Genomic DNA, 22,503 nt, shown 5'->3' with positions numbered 1-22,503 from the left:
ACTTCTGACCTTATGATGGGGGGGGGGGTGTGCTGGAGGTCATTGATGGAGCAGCTGAAGATGATTGGGCCTAGGGCACTGCCCTGATTCAGTGTGAATGCAGGTTTAGGCAATGCATTCAACAGGGAGTAGAGTGTCACAAGGCTTGGAGCGGAGAAGGTGGCTGGTGAGATAACAAACAGCGGCAGGAAGTGCTGGGAATCGGGGCACTGCAGCCCTCTGGCAGAGATCAGTAGTGATGAGACTTCTCCCAGCAGCCTGCTGGGCAGCCCTCCCACACAGAACAACGTCTTGCCATTAGGGAATTGATAACATTTTGAGTTTCCCTGCAGCAGTCTGGGGTCAGGCCCAGGGAAGGAAGGACCAGTTTTCCCCTGTAAGCGTGACAGGTGGCACGATATTCACCCGTAGTGCCATCACAGTTAGGCCTGATCTTGTCCACAAACATGCACTTTGCAGAAGGTGCCAATGGATGATCTGCCCCCATCCCCCTGCACCCATGCCCTCGCCCATGGACACTGATGCTAGTTGTAGGCCCCTGCCACCTCTTTATCTTCCTGGGTAAACCATTTGGACTCCTGTCGGAAGGTGCAGTAACTGTGACAAACTACAGTGGCGAGTCGATCCATGCAACCGAGGGAGAGGATATTATATGACATTTCTTTTAGATTAGAGTCTCAGGACAAGTACAGTATGGGTTAGTTACAGAGTAAAGCTCCCTCTACACTGTTCCATCAAACACTCCCAGGGCAGGTACAGCACGGGTTAGATACAGAGTAAAGCTCCCTCTACACTGTCCCATCAAACACTCCCAGGGCAGGTACAGCACAGGTTAGATACAGAGTAAAGCTCCCACTACACTGTCCCATCAAACACTCCCAGGGCAGGTACAGCACGGGTTAGATACAGAGTAAAATTCCCTCTACACTGTCCCATCAAACCACTGGTTGTGGTGATTGAAGGTCAATCATCACAGCCCCGGGACATCGCTGCAGGAGGTCCTCAGGGCAGTGTCCTAGGCCCAACCATCTTCAGCTGCTTCATCAATGATCTTCCCTCCAACATAAGGTCAGAAATGGGGATGTTCACTGATGACTGCACAGTGTTCAGCGCCATTCACAACTCCTCAGATAATGAAGCAGTCCATGCCCAAATGCAACAAGACCTGGACAACGTTCAGGCTTGGGCTGATAAGTGGCAGGGAACATTCGCGCCACAGAAGTGCCAGGCAGTGACCATCTCCAACAAACGAGAGTCTAACCACCGCCCCTTGACATTCAATGGCATTACCATCGCCAAATTCCCCACCATCAACATCCTGGGGGTCACCATTGACCAGAAACTTAACTGGACCAGCCACATAAATACTGTGGCAACAAGAGCAGGTCAGAGGCTGGGTATTCTGTGGCGAGTGTCTCACCTCCTGACTCCCCAAAGCCTTTCCACCATCTACAAGACACAAGTCAGGAGTGTGATGGAATACTCTCCACTTGCCTGGATGAGTGTAGCTCCAACAACACTCAAGAAGCTCGACACCATCCAGGGCAAAGCAGCCCGCTTGATTGGCAACCCATCCACCACCTGAAACATTCACTCCCTCCACCACCGGCGTACCATGGCTGCAGTGTATACCATCTACAAGATGCACTGCAGCAACTCGCCAAGGCTTCTTCAGCAGCACCTCCCAAACCCACGAGCTCTACCACCTAGAAGGACAAGGGCAGCAGGCACATGGGAACACCACCACCTCCAAGTTCCCCTCCAAGTCACACGCATAGCTGACTTAGAAGTATATCGCCGATCCTTCATCGTCGCTGGGTCAAAGTCCTGGAACTGCCTACCTAACAGCACTGTGGGAGTACCTTCACCACACGGACTGCAGCGGTTCAAGGCAGCAGCTCACCGCCACCTTCTCAAGGGCAACTAGGGATGGGCAACAAATGCTGGCCTTGCCAGCGACGCCCACATCGCATAAACAAATTTAAAAAAGCTCCCAGGGCAGGTACAGCACGGGTTAGATACAGAGTAAAGCTCCCTCTACACTGTCCCATCAAACACTCCCAGGGCAGGTACAGCACGGGTCAGATACAGAGTAAAGCTCCCTCTACACTGTCCCGTCAAACACTCCCAGGGCAGGTACAGCACGGGTTAGATACAGAGACAAGCTCCCTCTACACTGTCCCATCAAACACTCCCAGGGCAGATACAGCACGGGTTAGATACAGAGTAAAGCTCCCTCTACACTGTCCCATCAAACACTCCCAGGGCAGGTACAGCATCTTATAATGTGGGGGCAGCATCAGGGAGTGATTGTGGGAGGATTGCAGGGGTTAACATGGTGAGATGGCAGTACTGGGATCCTTCCCGTGTTCCCTCCATGCTGCCCTAGCATTGTATCCCAACTCCAAATAGCCCAGACTGCTTCAGTGTGACATTCCATTCCCTACACCAGTTATTGTCTGAATGAGATGGGCAGAGTAGCAGCGAATCATAGAATGATACAGCACAGGCGGCCATTCGGCCTGTGCTCTGTTTGCACAGATGTTGCTGTGGTTCGTACCCCAATGATACCCTGTGTTTACACTGTACTGGGTGGTGTGCTGAATTGATGGGACGGCCAGTGTGAGGGGAGAAAGTTTGCTACAATGGCGCTGGGAGATGCTCACCGGTCAGGATGATGTTGGGGATGTTCCCGTGGTTGGTATAACTGAGCTGCGAGTCCTGCAGACTCCCGTGGCTCCCTGTCAGTCCCATCATGGCCGCCTGCGAGTAGTTCAGAGTTGAGATCTGGTTGTACAGGCTGTTGGTGCTGCTCGGGCTCTCGATCATATTAAACTGTTCAAGCTAAAATAAAGAACGCAATAGTTAGAGTCTTACCCCCGACCCATCCCGGGACCCCGGACGAATCTTGCAGCACCCAAAAAACCTGGAAGTATTCCAGCCAGCAACAGATATCCCCACATCACACCTCTAGCCCGGTGGTAAATAATCCGAACATTAAATTAAATAAATGTCAAATACAGGACAAAACTGAAGGATAAAAGCAGAAGATCGAAGTTTCCAAAATTGGGTCAGTTTTAACACTTTGCGATTTGTCAAGTTGCTCACCCAGTGTGACAGGGAGTTGGCCTGGGCCCACCCAGTGTGACAGGGAGTTGGCCTGGGCCCACCCAGTGTGACAGGGAGTTGGCCTGGGCTCACCCAGTGTGACAGGGAGTTGGCCTGGGCTCACCCAGTGTGACAGGGAGTTGGCCTGGGCCCACCCAGTGTGACAGGGAGTTGGCCTGGGCCCTTACCTGGTGTGACAGGGAGTTGGCCTGGGATCGTACCTGGTGTGACAGGGAGTTGGCCTGGGCCCTTACCTGGTGTGACAGGGAGTTGGCCTGGGCCCACCCAGTGTGACAGGGAGTTGGCCTGGGCTCACCCAGTGTGACAGGGAGTTGGCCTGGGATCGTACCTGGTGTGACAGGGAGTTGGCCTGGGATCGTACCTGGTGTGACAGGGAGTTGGCCTGGGCCCACCCAGTGTGACAGGGAGTTGGCCTGGGCCCACCCAGTGTGACAGGGAGTTGGCCTGGGATCGTACCTGGTGTGACAGGGAGTTGGCCTGGGATCGTACCTGGTGTGACAGGGAGTTGGCCTGGGCCCACCCAGTGTGACAGGGAGTTGGCCTGGGCCCACCCAGTGTGACAGGGAGTTGGCCTGGGCCCTTACCTGGTGTGACAGGGAGTTGGCCTGGGATCTTACCTGGTGTGACAGGGAGTTGGCCTGGGCCCTTACCTGGTGTGACAGGGAGTTGGCCTGGGCCCTTACCTGGTGTGACAGGGAGTTGGCCTGGGATCGTACCTGGTGTGACAGGGAGTTGGCCTGGGCCCACCCAGTGTGACAGGGAGTTGGCCTGGGCCCTTACCTGGTGTGACAGGGAGTTGGCCTGGGCCCACCCAGTGTGACAGGGAGTTGGCCTGGGCCCTTACCTGGTGTGACAGGGAGTTGGCCTGGGCCCACCCAGTGTGACAGGGAGTTGGCCTGGGCCCTTACCTGGTGTGACAGGGAGTTGGCCTGGGCCCACCCAGTGTGACAGGGAGTTGGCCTGGGCCCTTACCTGGTGTGACAGGGAGTTGGCCTGGGCCCTTACCCGGTGTGACAGGGAGTTGGCCTGGGCCCTTACCCGGTGTGACAGGGAGTTGGCCTGGGCCCTTACCCGGTGTGACAGGGAGTTGGCCTGGGCCCTTACCTGGTGTGACAGGGAGTTGGCCTGGGATCTTACCTGGTGTGACAGGGAGTTGGCCTGGGATCTTACCTGGTGTGACAGGGAGTTGGCCTGGGCCCACCCAGTGTGACAGGGAGTTGGCCTGGGCCCTTACCTGGTGTGACAGGGAGTTGGCCTGGGATCTTACCTGGTGTGACAGGGAGTTGGCCTGGGCCCTTACCTGGTGTGACAGGGAGTTGGCCTGGGCCCTTACCTGGTGTGACAGGGAGTTGGCCTGGGCCCTTACCTGGTGTGACAGGGAGTTGGCCTGCCTGTTTGTCAGCTGCTGATCGTAATAATCTCCAAAAACACTCCCAAGTATGGACGTCTGTTGGAAAGAGGGCAGAGAGTTTATTGTTCAGAGATGAGACATTTATCGTACACTGATCATCCTGTGACTGACGCGCGCACACATGCCTCCTCCCCCAGGCTTCCCAGACTGCTTCATTCAGTCATGTTAGTCTAGAATGCAATCCCAGGTAACAAGTCGTACTGCGGTGGACACCAGACCTCCTCGTCACACCACACTGTGGCCCACAGGCCAGGCCTATCTCATCTGCACCCAGTCCCTGGCCTCATCCACTCTGTACTTGGCCACTGGACAGTCCAGCGAGCTGGCCATGAAGGGAGACTTATGTTGCCCCTCCCTGGATGTCACATCCTCCACTCCTAAACGCTGGATGGGATTGGATAGGTGGGTAAATGTGATGAGGACTAGTTTCTCGTGGAAGGTAAATGCCAGCTCGGACTGTTTGTGCCGAATGGCCTGTTTCCATGTTGTAACTCCTGTGTGTTTGTACGATGCAGCGACTGAGCGAGTGGCGAGTCATCCTGTGGCAAACCGGCTGCAGCTTAGCGAACTTGACAATCCAACTTTGGGAAAAGCTTCGTCAGGATTCACAAGGAAAACACGCCACACATTAGCTGCAGGAAAGCAGGGCACAACAACAGCAACAGCACCTCCAACGTGCAGTGGCCTAACTAGACTGGGTCCATCACAGCAAGCACTGGATTCAGCTCCAGCATCATGGCCCGACCCTCCCCACCCCGGATCCCACTCGCCACCCCCCATGGGGCCCCCTCTCTACCACCCCCCATGGAGCCCCCTCTCTACCGCCCCCATGGGGCCCCCTCTCTACCGCCCCCATGGGGCCCCCTCTCTACCGCCCCTATCCCCGCCGGGGTCCACTCACCGCCCCCCCCCTCCCTCCCTGGCACCCCCTCCACCCCCCACCCTGGGGCCCCCCCTCTACCCACTCCCCCCCGGCCCAGTCTCCACCCACCCCCCATCCCGGGCCCACTCTCCACCCCCCACCCTGGGGCCCCCCCTCTACTCACTCCCCCCCGGCCCAGTCTCCACCCACCCCCCATCCCGGGCCCAGTCTCCACCCCCGCCAACCCCCCACCCCGGCCTCACTTAGCAGTGTTTGCAAGGTTGCCATCTTCCAGGGTGAAATACTACTTCACAGCAAAAACTGCGGAATTTGTGATTCATTCCTTCGATGTACAGAATGACCGTCAGTGCTGATCCTCATTATTACTCTCACTGGGTACAGGGAACAGGTGCTGTTCCTGCACGATGGGGGGGAAAAAAAAATCGCTGGGACCAGGCAACATACAAGCAGCCAGACAGAGGTTCTCAGCTTCCCGCTCACTCTCTCCCCAAGGAGTGCTTCCTGCTCACTCCCGCTCACTCTCACCCCAGGGAGTGCTTCCTGCTCACTCCCGCTCACACGCTCACCCCAGCGAGTGCTTCCTGCTCACTCCCGCTCACTCTCACCCCAGGGAGTGCTTCCTGCTCACTCCCGCTCACTCTCTCCCCAGGGAGTGCTTCCTGCTCACTCTCTGTCCCCAGGGAGTGCTTCCTGCTCACTCCCACTCACACACACTCCCCAGGGAATGCTTCCTGCTCACTCCCAATCACACTCTCTCCCCAGGGAATGTTTCCTCCTCACTCCCGCTCACTCTCTCCCCCCAGGGAGTGCTTCCTGCTCACTCTCTGTCCCCAGGGAGTGCTTCCTGCTCACTCCCACTCACACACACTCCCCAGGGAATGCTTCCTACTCACTCCCAATCACACTCTCTCCCCAGGGAGTGCTTCCTACTCACTCCCAATCACACTCTCTCCCCAGGGAGTGCTTCCTGCTCACTCCCACTCACACACACTCCCCAGGGAATGCTTCCTACTCACTCCCAATCACACTCTCTCCCCAGGGAGTGCTTCCTACTCACTCCCAATCACACTCTCTCCCCAGGGAATGCTTCCTGCTCACTCCCAATCACACTCTCTCCCCAGGGAGTGCTTCCTACTCACTCCCAATCACACTCTCTCCCCAGGGAGTGCTTCCTACTCACTCCCAATCACACTCTCTCCCCAGGGAGTGCTTCCTACTCACTCCCAATCACACTCTCTCCCCAGGGAGTGCTTCCTACTCACTCCCAATCACACTCTCTCCCCAGGGAGTGCTTCCTACTCACTCCCACTCACACTCTCTCCCCAGGGAGTGCTTCCTACTCACTCCCACTCACACTCTCTCCCCAGGGAGTGCTTCCTACTCACTCCCAATCACACTCTCTCCCCAGGGAGTGCTTCCTGCTCACTCCCAATCACACTCTCTCCCCAGGGAGTGCTTCCTTCAGAAATGAAGCAGATAAACTTGCAAGAAGTTCCAGGCTCACAGTTTGTAACATGATGCCTAATCCATCTCCCGATCCGAAGAAATTGGGATATTTTCCATAAACTGGAGGCAGCAATCATTGAAACACAGAGTGTGATCAAATCTCTCTGAAACGTGCACAGAAACATGCGCACACACACAAACATGCAGATGTGTGCAGTCACGTACACACGTACTGATACATGTACGCAGGCAGACATGCAGAGATACACGCATGCACACACACAGTAGACACGCGCTCACACCTTCACACGGTGGTGATGGAAGCATTTCAAAGACTCAAACAGTTATTGGTTAAACAGAGAAGCACATGGTGCTGAAAGGTGACAAAAGACAAAGCAAAGCGTGACATGGGGCAAGGCTGGGAGAGGGACACTGTGATGAATCAGTCACAACAGCAAGCCAAGCACTGGAAGCAAAGGTTCCCTTACTTGAGGGGAGCTGCCTGGAGAGAAGCCTTGATTGGAGACAGGAGAGGTGGGAGACTGGTTGGCTGGAGAGCCAGCTTTACTGCGGTACTGCTGGAGGGAAGCCTACAGAACAACACAGAGTTAAGAGCCACTACTGATGTAGGCAGAGCATAGCAACCTGTGAGGCCCCGAGAGGAACACACCTGTGAGGTAAGGATGCAGGTTTAACTATTTCAATCTCCGGTTTCCACATAAATCAGTTCATGGTTACCCGAGACCATTGCCAGATCCACGGTGCTGAAACTAGGAGATACTTCTGATTCCAAGTGCTTTCTTTTTGAAGGTGTCCGAGGTTGGATTCCAAGAGTTCTAGTGCGGTAGCAGTGAGCTAGAGAACAAACTGGTGCAATAGTACTGAGCTCTCTCTCCACCCCCACTCTCCTTCCCTCCCCCTCGCTCTCCCCCCTGCTCTCTTTCCCTCCCCCTCACTCACTGCCCCCCCCGCTCTCCTTCCCTCACCTGGTCACTCCCCCCCATCCCCCAGCTCTCCTTCCCTCCCCCTTGCTCTCTTCCCCCCACTCTCCTTCCCTCACCTGGTCACTCCCCCCCACCCCCCCTTCCCTCCCCCTTGCTCTCTTCCCCCCACTCTCCTTCCCTCACCTGGTCACTCCCCCCCATCCCCCAGCTCTCCTTCCCTCCCCCTTGCTCTCTTCCCCCCACTCTCCTTCCCTCACCTGCTCTCTCCCAAAAGCCCTCACTTTCCCGCTCGCGCCCCCCCCCCTCTCTCGGGGATCTGGCCTGCTCACACACACTCTCCCCCGTTCACGGTCTTTCCCCCACGGGGCTCCTGCTCACTCACTCACTCTCTCCTTTGTACAGCTTTCTCTCACTTCCATGGCACTATTCCAAGAAGTGCAGGGGAGTTCTCCCCTGTGTCCCAGGGCCAATATTTGTCCTTCAACCAACATCACTAAAACAGATGATCTGATCATTATCACATTGCTGTTTGTGGGATCTTGCTGTGCGCAAATTGGGTGCCGCATTTCCTACATTGCAACAGTGACTGCACTTCAAAAGTACTTCATTGGCTGTAAAGCGCTTTGTGATGTCCTGAGGTGGTGAAAGGTGCTATAGAAATGCAAGTTCTTTAATGGTATCCAGGCCGAGTGAAGAACCTGCAAGCTGTCCCAGTTGTTGGCACTGCTCAGCGCATCAGCCTGCAGCGCAAGCAGCAGGTAGGCAGATTTCAGCTCTTCGGAAAGCCCTTGTTCCCATCCAGGAACTGTGATTGCAGATTAACTGTGCTCTTTACAACAAGATTTTATAAACAAGCTTGCCAAGCGCGAGTCAGCCGCGTGGAACTCTAAGTTTTACTGGTGAGAATTCAGGAAGCCTCAGAATATCGATGAGGAAGTGCAGCACCCGACGGTTACTACAATGGATGTCAGAGTCATAACGGCACAGGAGGCGGCCATTCGGCCCATCGAGTCCGTGCCGGCTCTCTGTAGAGCAATCCAGTCAGTCCCATTCCCCGCTCTATCCCCGTAGCCCTGCAAGTTTATTTCCCTCAAGTGCCTATCCAGTCTCCCCTTGAAAACACCCTGGCCTAGAAATTCAGTTGCCTTAGCGCCGCTTTTGAGGCGCTAGAGGGACTAGCGCCAGAGTTATGGCCAGTTTAAAAATTCCCTGGGGCCCTAAATCGGCGTTGCACCGGTAGCGCTGCGCCGGCACCGATGACGTCATCGGTGTGCGCAGCGTCCCGGTTGCCGTGGTAACCCGCCCGAACTCCGAAATTGAGTTGCGGCCGCCTTGCCCGTGGCAGCCGCAAGCAACGTTCTGTCAGAGGTGCCTTACTCCAGTTTGCGCCGGCGCATTAAAGGCCCCGCGGCGGCCGGCCACTTTCCCGCCGGCCGCCTGCCCGCAGCTCCCTCCCCGGACTTCCCCCCCACCCCCCCCGGAACAGATGCAAGCCCGGCACTTGTCCGAGGTGCCGGGCTCATTTTTAAGCTGATTTGCGCGGGCCGCGGCCGGGTGCAGGCAGCTCCTCCTTAACGGGAGGAGGAGGCCTGCACGTCCCCAGCCTGCCGCACCACATCGGGTGCCGCAGCGCCGGAACAGCGCCGCAATGGGGCAGTTAGCGCCCATTGGGAGGCGCTGAAACCCTCCAGTAGCGTCGGCAGCCGTTTGGGCGCGGCGCTACTGAATTTTTGGCGCGCGCAGGGGGACTTAGCGCCGGCACTAACTTCCGGCGCTAAAGCCCTGGCTGCGCCAAAACTCAATTTCTAGGCCTGAGTGTCTCCGCTTCCACCACTTCCGTCGGCAGCGAGTTCCAGGTCCTCACCACTCGCTGTGTAAAAAAGTTTTTCCTCACATCCCCCCTGTATCTCTTGCCCAAAACCTTAAATCTGTGTCCCCTAGTCCTTGTACCATCAACTAGTGGGAACAGCCTTTCCCCATCTAGCCTATCTTAACCTGTTATAATCTTGTACACCTCTATCAAATCACCCCTCAAACTGCTTTGCTCTAATGAAAACAAATCCAGCTTCTCCAAACTGTCCTTGTAGCTAAGATCCCCCAACCCCGGAACCATTCTGGTAAATCTCCTCTGCACCCTCTCAAGAGCCTTCACATCCTTCCTAAAGTGTGGTGGCCAGAACTGGGCACAATACTCCAGTTGTGGCCTAACCAGCGCTTCATAAAGGTTCAGCATAACTTCTCTACTTTTGTACTCAATACCTCTATTTATGAAGCCCAAGATCCCATATGCTTTGTTAACCACTCTCTCAACATGTCCTGCCACCTTCAGGGACCTATGCACATTAACTCCCAGGTCCCTCTGTCCCTGCACACTCTTTAAAACTGTGCCATTAAGTGTATATTGCCTCTCTCTGTTCCTTCTGCCAAAATGCATCACCTCACACTTCTCGGTATTAAATTCCATCTGCCACTTGTCTGCCCATTCTGCTAGCCTTTCTATGTCCTGTTGCAGTCGAATGATATCATCATCAATGTTTGCCACACTCCCAAGTTTGGTGCCATCGGCAAATTTAGAAATTCTACTCTGTATTCCAATATCCAGGTCATTTATATAGATCAAAAAAAGCAGTGGCCCCAGCACGGACCCTTGGGGAACACCACTGACTACCATCCTCCAGTCTGAAAAACAGCCATTTACCACAACTCGCTGTTTTCTGTCCTTAAGCCAATTTCTTATCCAAGCTGCCACTGACCCACCTCTTCCATGAGCCTCAATTTTGTTAAATAGCCTTCTATGTTGTACTTTGTCAAACGTCTTCTGAAAATCCGTGTAGACAACATCCATTGCATTCCCTTCATCAATCCTCCCCGTTACTTCATCAAAAAATTCAATTAGATTAGTCAAACACGGTCTGCCTTTTACGAATCCGTGTTAGCTCTCCTTAATTAGCTTACACCTCTCCAAGTGCCCGTTAATTTTTTCTTTGATTATTGTTTCTAAAACTTTACCCACCACCGATGTTAAACTGGCCGGCCTGTAGTTACTTGGATTGTCCGTACACCCTTTCTTGAACAATGGTGTCACATTTGCCACGTCCAACTCTTACAGCCACATCACTAGCCTATTTTCACCATGCACCAGCAGTTTAAGTCACTCTCTAAATATGCCACCTGCACAGTAAGGGATGCTTTAAAGCCCAGTAATCGGCAAAGGGACAAACACTTGGGGATTATATTTCACAAATTCCAACAGACCTACCACAGAGCTCCCGCTGCCGTTTATTACAGGTGACTGTTCCCACAGTGCCACCACCAGCTGCTTTATGATACAGCAATACCTACACTTCATCAAATTTATATCATTGGTAATGTTCAAAAAAAAAAATCTACAAGAAAGGAAAATGTTTGAGTGCTACATTAGGCACTGAGGGGGAGCAAACATGACAGAGAGAGACAGACAGGCAGAGAGAGAGAAAGAGACAGACAGACAGAGAGAGAGAGAGAGAGAGACAGACAGGCAGAGAGAGAGAGAGACAGACAGGCAGAGAGAGAGAGAGAGAGAGAGAGACAGGCAGAGAGAGAGAAAGAGACAGACAAGCAGAGAGAGAGAAAGAGACAGACAAGCAGAGAGAAAGAGACAGAGACAGAGAGAGAGAAAGAGACAGGGAGAGCGAGAGAGACAGGCAGAGAGAGCGAGAGAGGCAGGCAGGCAGAGAGAGAGAGACAGGCAGAGAGAGAGAAAGAGACAGGCAGAGAGAGAGAGAGAGACAGGCAGAGAGAGAGAAAGAGACAGGCAGAGAGAGAGAAAGAGACAGACAGAGAGAGAGAAAGAGACAGGCAGAGAGAAAGAGACAGGCAGAGAGAGCGAGAGAGACAGGCAGAGAGAGAGAGAGAGAGAGAGAGAGGCAGAGAGAGAGAGAGGCAGAGAGAGAGAGAGAGAGGCAGAGAGAGAGAGAGACACGCTGAAGATGGGCTGCTGAATTTTCTTAAGGTTTTTATCTTTTAAGTGTAGAAAAAACTACTTCTAAAAGCTAAAGTTAACTTTAGTCAAAGAGAGAATGTGAGAGAGTTCAGTTTAGTTTAGTTTAGTTTAAGTTAAGTTAAGTTTAGATTAAGTACTAGAGCGCCAAAGGAAAAAAAAAAACCCCGGAAAAAAGAAAAAAAAGAAAAGCCAGCGAGATAAACCCGGATTAGCGAGGCACCGAAACAGAGCCCGAGCAGCAGCCGCAGCACGGAGCCTGAACCGCGAGAACGGAGACCGGGAGGAGCGGCCCGAACCGGGACAACAAGTAAGAGGCCTGGGGAGGGCGAACCTGAGAACGCGAGGCCCAGAGACCGCGGGATCGGAGATCGGGAGGAGCGGCCCGAACCGGGACAGCAAGTAAGAGGCCTGGGGAGGGCGAACCCGAGAACGCGAGACCCAGAGACCGCGGGATCGGAGACCGGGAGGAGCGGCCCGAACCGGGACAGCAAGTAAGAGGCCTGGGGAGGGCGAACCCGAGAACGCGAGACCCAGAGACCGTGGGATCGGAGACCGGGAGGAGCGGCCCGAACCGGGACAGCAAGTAAGAGGCCTGGGGAGGGCGAACGCGAGGCCCAGAGACCGCGGGATCGGAGACCGGGAGGAGCGGCCCGAACCGGGAAAGCGAGTAAGAGACCTGGGGAGGGTGAACCCGAGACCACGAGGCCCAGAGACCGCGAGGTCGGAGAACGGGAGGAGCGGCCCGAACCAGGACAGTGAATAAGAGGCCTGGGGAGGGTGAACCCGAGACCACGAGGCCCAGAGACAGCGGGATCGGAGACCGGGAGACCAGGGCAGAAAACAGCCTGGTGAGTCAAAAAACCCGGGGGCCTGAGACCGACACGACGACGTGAGGAGATCCGCCCGGAACGCGGAGAGCAAACGAGTCCGAGGAACGGAGAGTGGACGATTTTGGAGCAAGGAGAGAGAGAGCGAGTCCGAGACCCGGAGAGCGAGTGAGAGAGTTGGAAGAGGAAAACACCGGAGAAAAAAGTTTTACATAATTCTACCTAAGTTTCATTTTATTCAAATTTAGTTCGAAAAAAAGTTTAATCTTATCTAAATTTATTTCGAAAAAAAGAAAAAACCTGAAAAAAGAACAGCAAACCCGCGAGAAAAAGGAATAGAAACCCGAGAGAATAGATAAACTACCCGAACCAAGAGCCTGTGAAAGAAAGAGAAAGAGAAACTTTTAAGAGCAACTATATCAAAGATGAACCCCTGAAAAACTTTCAATTTTGGACCTAAAAGTGGGATAAAGTGGAACACGAAAAAAAAAAAAAAAAAAGAAAAAAAGTTATATATCTGAGACAAAAACAAACGACTACAATGAGCAGGGAAATGACATATCCTGAGCATTACACAAAAATAAAACAAAGGAAAAATACAAGGACATAACACTAAAAAGTAACCCAGAGGTCCTCTATGTTGACTATACCACACACAGAGGGATTAAGACGAAGAACAACCTCATATTCTACACCGACTCCACTCCCTCATGGAAGGAGACTTTAAAAAAACACTACGCGTACGTCTTCAGTGAAGGTATTGGCAGTGGAGGCAGACTGAAAATATGTAAAGATGGAAATCTAGATAAAGATGACCCCCTGTTAACCATAAGCTACTACATCAAAACAGGAAAGATCATGATACAGGGGAATGCAGAAAATCTGAACTCCTTCGAAAAAGATTTCCCCCAGTTGAAAACTAATGCAGCCACAAAGAGGACCAATGGACAGGAGGCAATAGAGATTCGAACAGAGGATGAGGAGAGCCAAGCGGAGGAAGAAGAGAGACCAGCAGAGGCAATCACCTCCCTGCCCATCTCCACCCCCACACACCTCTCAACGCAAACACAATGCTGAAGGAGAGTCTGTCCAAACTAGAACTCGATTTCAACGAATACAGAGAAACACAGGCCAAGAATCTGAAGGAGGAACTCAAACAGCTGAAAACGGAAAACGAGTCCACCATCCACAAGCTGAGAAAGACCGTAGAGGAACAAAGAAATGAGATCAAAGAACTCCATACTCAGCTAAACAAAACTATGGAGGCCGTAGAAAGGCTCAGCAGGCAACACAAAACTCCTAAGGTCCAAAAACCTGATGACACAAAAACAACACACACAAGGACACAGAACCCGTCGGATGCAACCCCACACGGGAACACATCAAAAGCCCCAAACCCCGCTCTTGCCACACAGTCTATCCCAGAAACCCAGCCAACAACCAGCCCTCAGTCGAGCCATGCCAAGACTACGGCTACCCAGTCCTCACACACAGGAACACAAAAACCATCAGATACCCCCCCAAACGAGGACACACCGAAAGCCTCAAACCCTGCTCCTGCCACACAACATATCCCAGAAACCCAGCCAACAACCAGCCATCAGTCGAGTCTTGCCAAGACTACTGTTACCCAGTCTGAAAAACCAGCCCCTCAGGCAGTCCTGCTGACCGACTCCAACGGAAAGTTTCTGGACCCCCAGAGGCTGTTCCCAGGCCATCAAGTCCTGAAAAAATGGTGCAGCAACACAGACCAAGCAATGAAGATCCTGAACAAAGAATCCCTTGGTAGCCCCAAATGGATTGTGATCCACACAGGCACGAACGACCTACGCACACTACGGGGAGACACTGCTAGGGCAATGAGCAAGATGGCGGAAAAGGCCAGCAGGGAATTCCCCGAGACACAGATCGTGATCTCCACACTACTGCCCAGAAAGGACACCCCAGCCCATATAATCCACAACGCCAACAGGGAAATCGACAAGAGATGTTCTGTCCTCCCCAACGTCTACCTGGCCCATCATCCAAACATCAACACAAGGGACCTCTATGACGAAATACATCTACTCAAACAGCGGATGTGGGTCTTCGCAAAAAACCTCATAAACACTGCCAAAAGACGCAGCCGTCCCACCCCCTCTACCATTGGGAGCCCTAACCCAAACAGGACCACCAATGCACCCCACCCCCCTATACAAAACCAACAACAGAACCGTGCTTTTATACCTGACCCAAGACCCCCCTCTAGACCACAGACTGTAGACCAAGAACTGAGAAAGATCATGACGATGATGAACAGCCTGATAGAAAGCCGGAGAGGAATGCACTAAATTATTAATATTGTTATTTATCATTATCATTATTGTTATCTTATCAGTATTATTACTATTATTAGATAGCTATATGTGCATGCCTCATGAAATTTATACTAAATCATCATTTAGCATTATAGAAAATAGTGTTTCCACACTCATCCCACAAAATAGGTCCATTTTATTTCGTTTTTTTGAACTATATGATGCACTATCAATTGCTACAAAAGACTGGAGATTGAGAAAGTAATAAACAGGCTTTTATTACCAAAGAACAGAGCATGCCTCTTGTGGTTGCCTGGTATCCAAAAGGGCCGGAGGCTTCTGAGCAGCGACCTTTATACCCAGCCATGAGGGTGGAGCCAGGGGCGGAGTCAGCTGAGGCATGCACAGACAAGTACAACAATACTAACAACAGTGGTTTACCACACTATATAAATGCGTTCTTTCCACATAAGCTGCTGGAATATCCAGGGCCTCCGCTCCTCAACTTTTGGGATGAAGAGTACAGACCCTGAATTCCTAAAAGCTATAAAAGACATTGATATAATTATGTTAACAGAAACATGGTGCCAAAAGGACGTGCCGACCCACTGTCCTCCAATGTACCATGAAATCATTGTGCCCTCAGTAAAGAACACTAAAACACGCAAGGGCAGAACCTCCGGGGGAATATTGGTGTGGTATAAGGGAGAACTGGACAAACACATCTCACCGGTAAAACAGGGAAAATCACACGTATGGCTAAAACTAGATAAAAATATAGGAACAGCAAAAAAAGATGTTTACTTATGTGCGATCTACATACCTCCAATAGAATCGCCATATTTCGAAGAGGAGTTATTTGATACTCTCCACATGGAAATCAGCCATTTCCAGGCCCAAGGAAAGGTGATAATATGTGGGGACCTAAATGCAAGGACCGGTTGTGAACCTGACTTCATAGACCCACAGGGAAACAACCATGTGTTTGGCCAGACCCCTTTAGATGTCACACCAGCCATCGCAAATCGGAACAACCTTGATCGTGAAATAAATAAAAGCGGTAGGGAGGTAGTGCAACTCTGCCGAGCCTTAGGCCTGTACATAGTTAACGGTAGGTTCAGAGGGGACTCCCTAGGGAGACTCACATACTCCTCAACTCTTGGGTCTAGTGTGGTGGACTATACAATCACTGACCTGGACCCCTGCGATATCAACTCATTCACTGTCAGGCAGCAATCCCCCCTCTCAGACCATAACCAAATAAATATGTACCTTAAACTTTCTGCCCAAACTACAGACACAAAAAAGGAACCCAGTAAGCTCCATAAAATAAACCAGACATACAGATGGGCCCCAGACAGTGGAGAAAAATTCATCACAGCACTAAAGTCACCTGATCTCACAAGTAAAATATCAAAATTTAAAGAAAACCCATACGAGATCACCAGAGATGGTGTAAACATGGCCATAGAGGATATAAATATGATCTTCCATGAGGCAGCTGTAAAAGCCGACCTTGTGAAACAGAAGAGGAAGCGTCACAAAAGACAAAATAAAAATAAGAAATGGTTTGACCACGAATGCAAAAATGCCAGAAAAGACCTGAGAAAAATATCAAACCAAAAGCATCGCCAACCAAACAATCCGGACCTACGTACTAGATACAATGAAACCCTCAAAAGATATAAACACACCATTAGGAACAAAACACAAAACTATACCCACAAAATACTCGAAGAAATTGAAAACTCCACCAATCCAAAACAATTCTGGGAAATGTGGAATAACCTGAGTACAACACAATTGCAAGCATTACCAATCCAAGATGGCGACATCTGGAGAACACATTTTGAAAACCTCTACAAAGACATCCCAATAAACGAAACAAACCCAAGTCAACATCAGGTCACAGAAAAACTCCACACATTAGAAGCAACAATTAAAGACAACCAAAACCCTCTAGACTCCCCAATCACATGGAAAGAACTGGCCACAAAAACAAAATCTCTCCACCTAAAGAAAGCCTGTGGCCCAGACAACATCAAAAATGAAATGCTCAAGTTCAGCAATATGGAGATGCAGGGTGCGGTACTCAAATTATTCAACATCATATTACGTTCAGGCTGTTTTCCCGATATCTGGTGCCAAGGACTAATCTCCCCCATATATAAAAGTGGAAACAAATCAGACCCAAATAACTACCGCGGCATCTGTGTCAACAGTTGTCTAGGGAAGTTATTCTGCAGTATTCTAAATAGTAGATTACTTGATTTTCTTAACAAACATAATATCCTCAGAAAAAACCAAATAGGCTTTCTTCCAAAACACCGCACCGCTGACCATATCTATACCCTTCACACCCTCATTGAAAAACATATACACCAAACAAAAAATGGGAAAATATTCGCCTGTTTCTTCGACTTCAAGAAAGCCTTTGACTCTATATGGCACGAAGGGCTCTATTATAAACTTCTTCAGTGTGGAATAGGGGGCAAAGTCTATGACCTTATTAAATCAATGTATCTGAAAAACAAATGCGGGGTCAAAATTGGAGACAAACGCACCGATTTCTTCACCCAGAGAAGAGGCGTCCGGCAGGGCTGCAATTTGAGCCCGACCCTGTTCAACATATACATAAATGAATTAGCAGACATGCTGGAGCAAAGCGAGTCACCAGGTCTCCGTCTCCTGGATGGAGAAGTGAAATCCCTGTTCTATGCGGACGACCTGGTTCTGCTATCTCCCACAGAACAGGGATTACAGCAACAACTAGACCTACTCGACAAATACTGCCAAAATTGGGCTCTAACAGTAAATCTAAAAAAAACCAACATCATGATTTTTCAAAAAAGGCCCAGATGTCAGGAAAACAAATACCAGTTTACCCTCAGTGATACCACTATAGGACACACTATGAGCTACACCTACCTTGGTCTAACTATTACAGCATCAGGGAGCTTCAGCATAGCAGTGAATGCACTAAAAGAAAAAGCCCGAAGAGCCCTATATGCAATAAAAAGAAAATTCTACAACATCCAAATCCCAATCAAAATCTGGCTCAAAATATTTGACAGCATAATCCTGCCCATTGCACTGTACGGTAGTGAAGTATGGGGCCCGCTAAATCACCAAAGCTACACTAAATGGGAAAAACACACAATAGAAGCCCTACATGCAGAATTCTGCCGAAGCATCCTTCGCATCCAAAGAAAAACGCCAACAAATGCATGCAGAGCCGAACTAGGCAGATACCCACTGATAATAAACATCCAAAAACGAGCACTAAACTTCCTAAATCACCTCAAATCTAGCTCCCCAGACACCCTTCATTTCAAAGCCTTTCAGACCCAAGAGCTAAACCCAGAAAAGAGTCCCCTGAGTCAGCTGCTACTGAAACTAAGTACTCAGCCGGACCCTGACCAGCCCCAGACCAACACAGCCGTCCAAACACCAATCCGAGTGAACCAAATCATTAAACAATGCAAAGAAACCTACCTGGAACATTGGAACAAAATAACCGAAAGCCAAAGCAGATTAGAATGTTACCGGGCCCTAAAAAGAGAATATAAACTGGCAGACTACCTCACGACCATCAGAGACACAAAACAGAGACAGACCCTCACCAGGTACAGACTAAGCGACCACCAACTGGAAATTGAAAAAGGCAGATACAAGAAATCCTGGCAGCCTAGAGAGAATAGAATATGCGATCAATGTCTGGCCGGCGAGGTTGAAACAGAAATGCATTTCCTCCTAAAATGCGAAAAATTCAACACATCAAGAAACATATTATTCAACAAGCTAAGCCAAACAACCCCAGATTTCAAGGAATTGGATGACCTGTCAAAATTGAGATTAGTCCTGGGAGAAGGAGACAGACCATACCTTGGGGCCAAATATGTAACAACATGTCACAACCTGAGGACTGTTTAAAATTAAGACTGTTTAAAATTAATATTGAACGTACCAAATGAAGTACAAAGACTGTTTAAAATTAATATTGTTTAAAAGTAATATTGTATGTACCCAACAAATGTCAAATCGATTGACACCTACAGAATGTTTGAAAATGTACCTTTTTGCTATGTAAGCTTTGGCAATATGGTTCTCTGTAAACTTTCATGCCAATAAAGCATTTGAATTGAATTGAATTGAATTGAGAGAGAGGCAGAGACAGAAAGAGACAGGCAGAGAGAGTGAGAGACAGGCAGAGAGAGGGAGAGACAGGAAGAGAGAGAGACAGAGAGAGAGAGAGAGAGAGAGAGAGAGAGAGGCAGGCAAAGAGAGAGCGAGAGAGAGGTAAATGCAGGAAGTCACACAACACCAGGTTATAGTCCAACAGCTTTATTTGAAATCACAAGCTTTCGGAGCGCTGCTCCTTCGTCAGGTGAAGTGAAGAGAAGCATACAGGCACAGCATATATAGTCAGAGAAAACTGCCAGATGATTACAGGTAATCTTTCTAACTGCCCTTTATCACACCTCGGCAGAGAGATAATCACAGCAATCAAAGGTATGAATGGTGTCAAAACAGGTCAGTCAGGAAAACATTACATCAAAGAACAATGAGGTGGGGTCACAAGGGGGCAAATGTTGCAGATGCTGGGGTCTGTATGAAAAACAGAAAAAAAAAACTTTGCTGGAAATCACAGCCATGTGAAACTACGCCATGTTCTCCGCAGCCTTCAACATGTCATCGACGACGACGAACACCTCGCTAAGGCCATCCCCACGCCTCCACTACTCGCCTTCAAACAGCCGCCTAACCTCAAACAGACCATCGTTCGCAGCAAATTACCCAGCTTTCAGGAGAACAGCGACCATGCCACCACACAACCCTGCCATGGCAACCTCTGCAAGACATGCCAGATCATCAACACAGATACCATCATCACACGTGAGGACACCACCCACCAGGTACATGGTACATACTCATGTGACTCGGCCAACATTGTCTACCTCATACGTTGCAGGAAAGGATGCCCCGGAGCATGGTACATCGGCGAGACCATGCAGACACTGCGACAACGGATGAACGGACACCGCACAACAATCGCCAGGCAGGAGTGTTCCCTCCCAGTCGGGGAACACTTCAGCAGTCAAGGACATTCAGCCTCCGATCTTCGGGTAAGCATTCTCCAAGGCGGCCTTCGAGACACACGACAATGCAAAATCGTCGAGCAGAAACTGATAGCCAAGTTCCGGACTCATGAGGACGGCCTCAACCGGGATCTTGGGTTCATGTCACGCTACATGTAACCCCACCTGATGCAGGGTCATCCAGACTCGAGTCGTCGTTGGCTTGTTCTCGCTGCACAGATGCGGCCGGACCTGCTGTGATTTCCAGCAAAGTTTTTTGTTTTTTTTCTGTTTTTCATACAGACCCCAGCATCTGCAACATTTGACCCCTTGTGACCCCACCTCATTGTTCTTTGATGTAATGTTTTCCTGACTGACCTGTTTGGACACCATTCACACCTTTGATTACTGTGATTATCTCTCTGCCGATGTGTGATAAAGGGCAGTTAGAAAGATTACCTGTAATCATCTGGCAGTTTTCTCTGACTATATATGCTGTGCCTGTATGCGTCTCTTCACTTCACCTGACGAAGGAGCAGCGCTCCGAAAGCTTGTGATTTCAAATAAAGCTGTTGGACTATAACCAGGTGTTGTGTGACTTCCTGCATTTGTCCACCCCAGTCCAACACCGGCATCTCCACATCAGAGAGAGAGGTAGAGAGAGAGACAGAGAGAGAGAGGCAGAGAGAGAAAGAGAGGCATAGAGAGAGAGAGAGGCATAGAGAGAGAGAGAGACAGAGAGAGAGAGGCAGAGAGAGAAAGAGAGGCATAGAGAGAGAGAGGCACAGAGAGGGAGAGAGAGGCAGAGAGAGAGAGAGAGCGAGGCATGCAGGGCAGAACTAGGCCAATATCCACTACTAATTAATATCCAAAAAAGAGCCACCAAATTTTGGAAGCACCTAAAAATGAGCAACCCCCACTGCTATCATTACAAAGCCCTGAAATGCCAAGAGAGGATCATAAAGAAGAGTCCCCTCAGTCAACTAGTCCTGGGACTCAGTGAAGAAACTACTAACACTACTACAGGTAGACTATCCTTTATCCGAAAACCTCGGGACCAGCCGTGTTTTGGTTTTCGGAAAATTTCGGAAGGTATTTTATAAGACTGGGAAATTTGTCGGGGGTGGGTTGGCGGGGGTCCGCGGGGGGTCGGCGGGGGGGTCGGCCCGCGGGGGGGTCGGCGGGAGTCGGGGTCGGCGGGGGGGGGGGGGGGCGGGGGTCCGCGGGGGGTCGGCGGCGGGGGTCGGAGTCATGTGCCACTCTGGTCATGTCGTGCGCACGACTTACGCTGAACGAAAAAACCTTCAGTTTTTAGAGGGTTTCGGTTTTCGGAAGTTCGGATAAAAGGTAGTCTACCTGTAATAATAACCAGCTCCAGGACAGTGACATCACAGCACAGAGAATTCGACCCAACATAATTGTCACTAAACAAAAGGAAAAATATCTGATCTATTGGACAGAAACAACAAAAACCCAAAACAAACTCGATTGCTACTTGGCCCTAAACAGACAATACACCATGGCTGAATACCTGACCACGGTAAAAGATGGCAAATTGAGAAAAACCTTGACTAGGTACAGACTTAGTGAGCATAGCCTGGCCATCGAAAAAGGCAGACACAGACAGACCTGGCTGCCAAGAGAGGACAGGATATGCTCTCACTGCAGTCAGGGAGTGGTGGAGACAGAGATGCACTTCCTCACAGCTTGTGGAAACTATCAGGGCATCAGGGAGAATTTCTACCCAAAATTCATAAAAATATGCCCTGAATTCAAAAATTTGAATGACGACCAAAAACTCCCATACCTACTAGGGGAACAGAGAAATTGCGTAACTTTAGCGGCACACTATGTTACAGCTTGCCATAAGCAGAGGGACAACCATTAAACCTAAGAGAAGAGTATATGCATATTATATGAGTGTATATTTATACACACAGGGATATATCTGTTTATACACTGTATGGATAGATCTGCATTTGTGTGTTCAACCATAAATGTTTTTTCGGTGCTTTGGCAACATAAGATGTACCTTGTCATGCCAATAAAGCAATTTGAATTGAATTGAATGGCAGAGAGAGGCAGAGAGAGAGAGAGAGGGAGAGGCAGAGAGAGAGAGAGGCAGAGAGAGAGGCAGAGAGAGAGAGAGACAGAGAGAGAGACAGAGAGAGAGAGACAGAGAGAGAGAGACAGAGAGAGAGAGAGAGAGGCAGAGAGAGAGAGAGACAGAGAGAGAGAGAGGCAGAGAGAGAGAGAGAGAGGCAGAGAGAGAGAGAGAGGGAGAGGCAGAGAGAGAGAGAGAGAGACAGGCAGAGAGAGAGAGAGACAGGCAGAGAGAGAGAGAGAGAGACAGGCAGAGAGAGAGAGAGAGAGAGAGAAATAAATAAAAGCGGTAGGGAGGTAGTGCAACTCTGCCGAGCCTTAGGCCTGTACATAGTTAACGGTAGGTTCAGAGGGGACTCCTTAGGGAGACTCACATATTCCTCAACTCTTGGGTCTAGTGTGG

At 50.4% G+C, this 22,503-nt stretch overlaps 1 protein-coding gene across 1 annotated transcript in view; it reads right to left on the bottom strand.

The window, feature by feature from the left end:
* Positions 1–22,503, bottom strand: part of LOC147107940 (CREB-regulated transcription coactivator 1-like) — a 113,248-nt gene that overhangs the window by 4,637 nt on the left and 86,108 nt on the right. Inside the window, 3 exon segments of the mRNA XM_086004310.1 lie at positions 2,667–2,844; positions 4,496–4,576; positions 7,358–7,459. Coding sequence (XP_085860436.1) covers positions 2,667–2,844; positions 4,496–4,576; positions 7,358–7,459 — 361 coding nt within the window.

The sequence above is a fragment of the Somniosus microcephalus genome, chromosome 13 (genome assembly GCF_052327205.1).
Source record: "Somniosus microcephalus isolate GS21.2 chromosome 13, FLI_Smic_1.0, whole genome shotgun sequence".
NCBI lineage: Eukaryota > Metazoa > Chordata > Chondrichthyes > Squaliformes > Somniosidae > Somniosus > Somniosus microcephalus.
The sequence above is the reverse complement of the archived record's forward strand: the minus strand, read 5'-3'. Positions and strand labels throughout refer to the sequence as shown.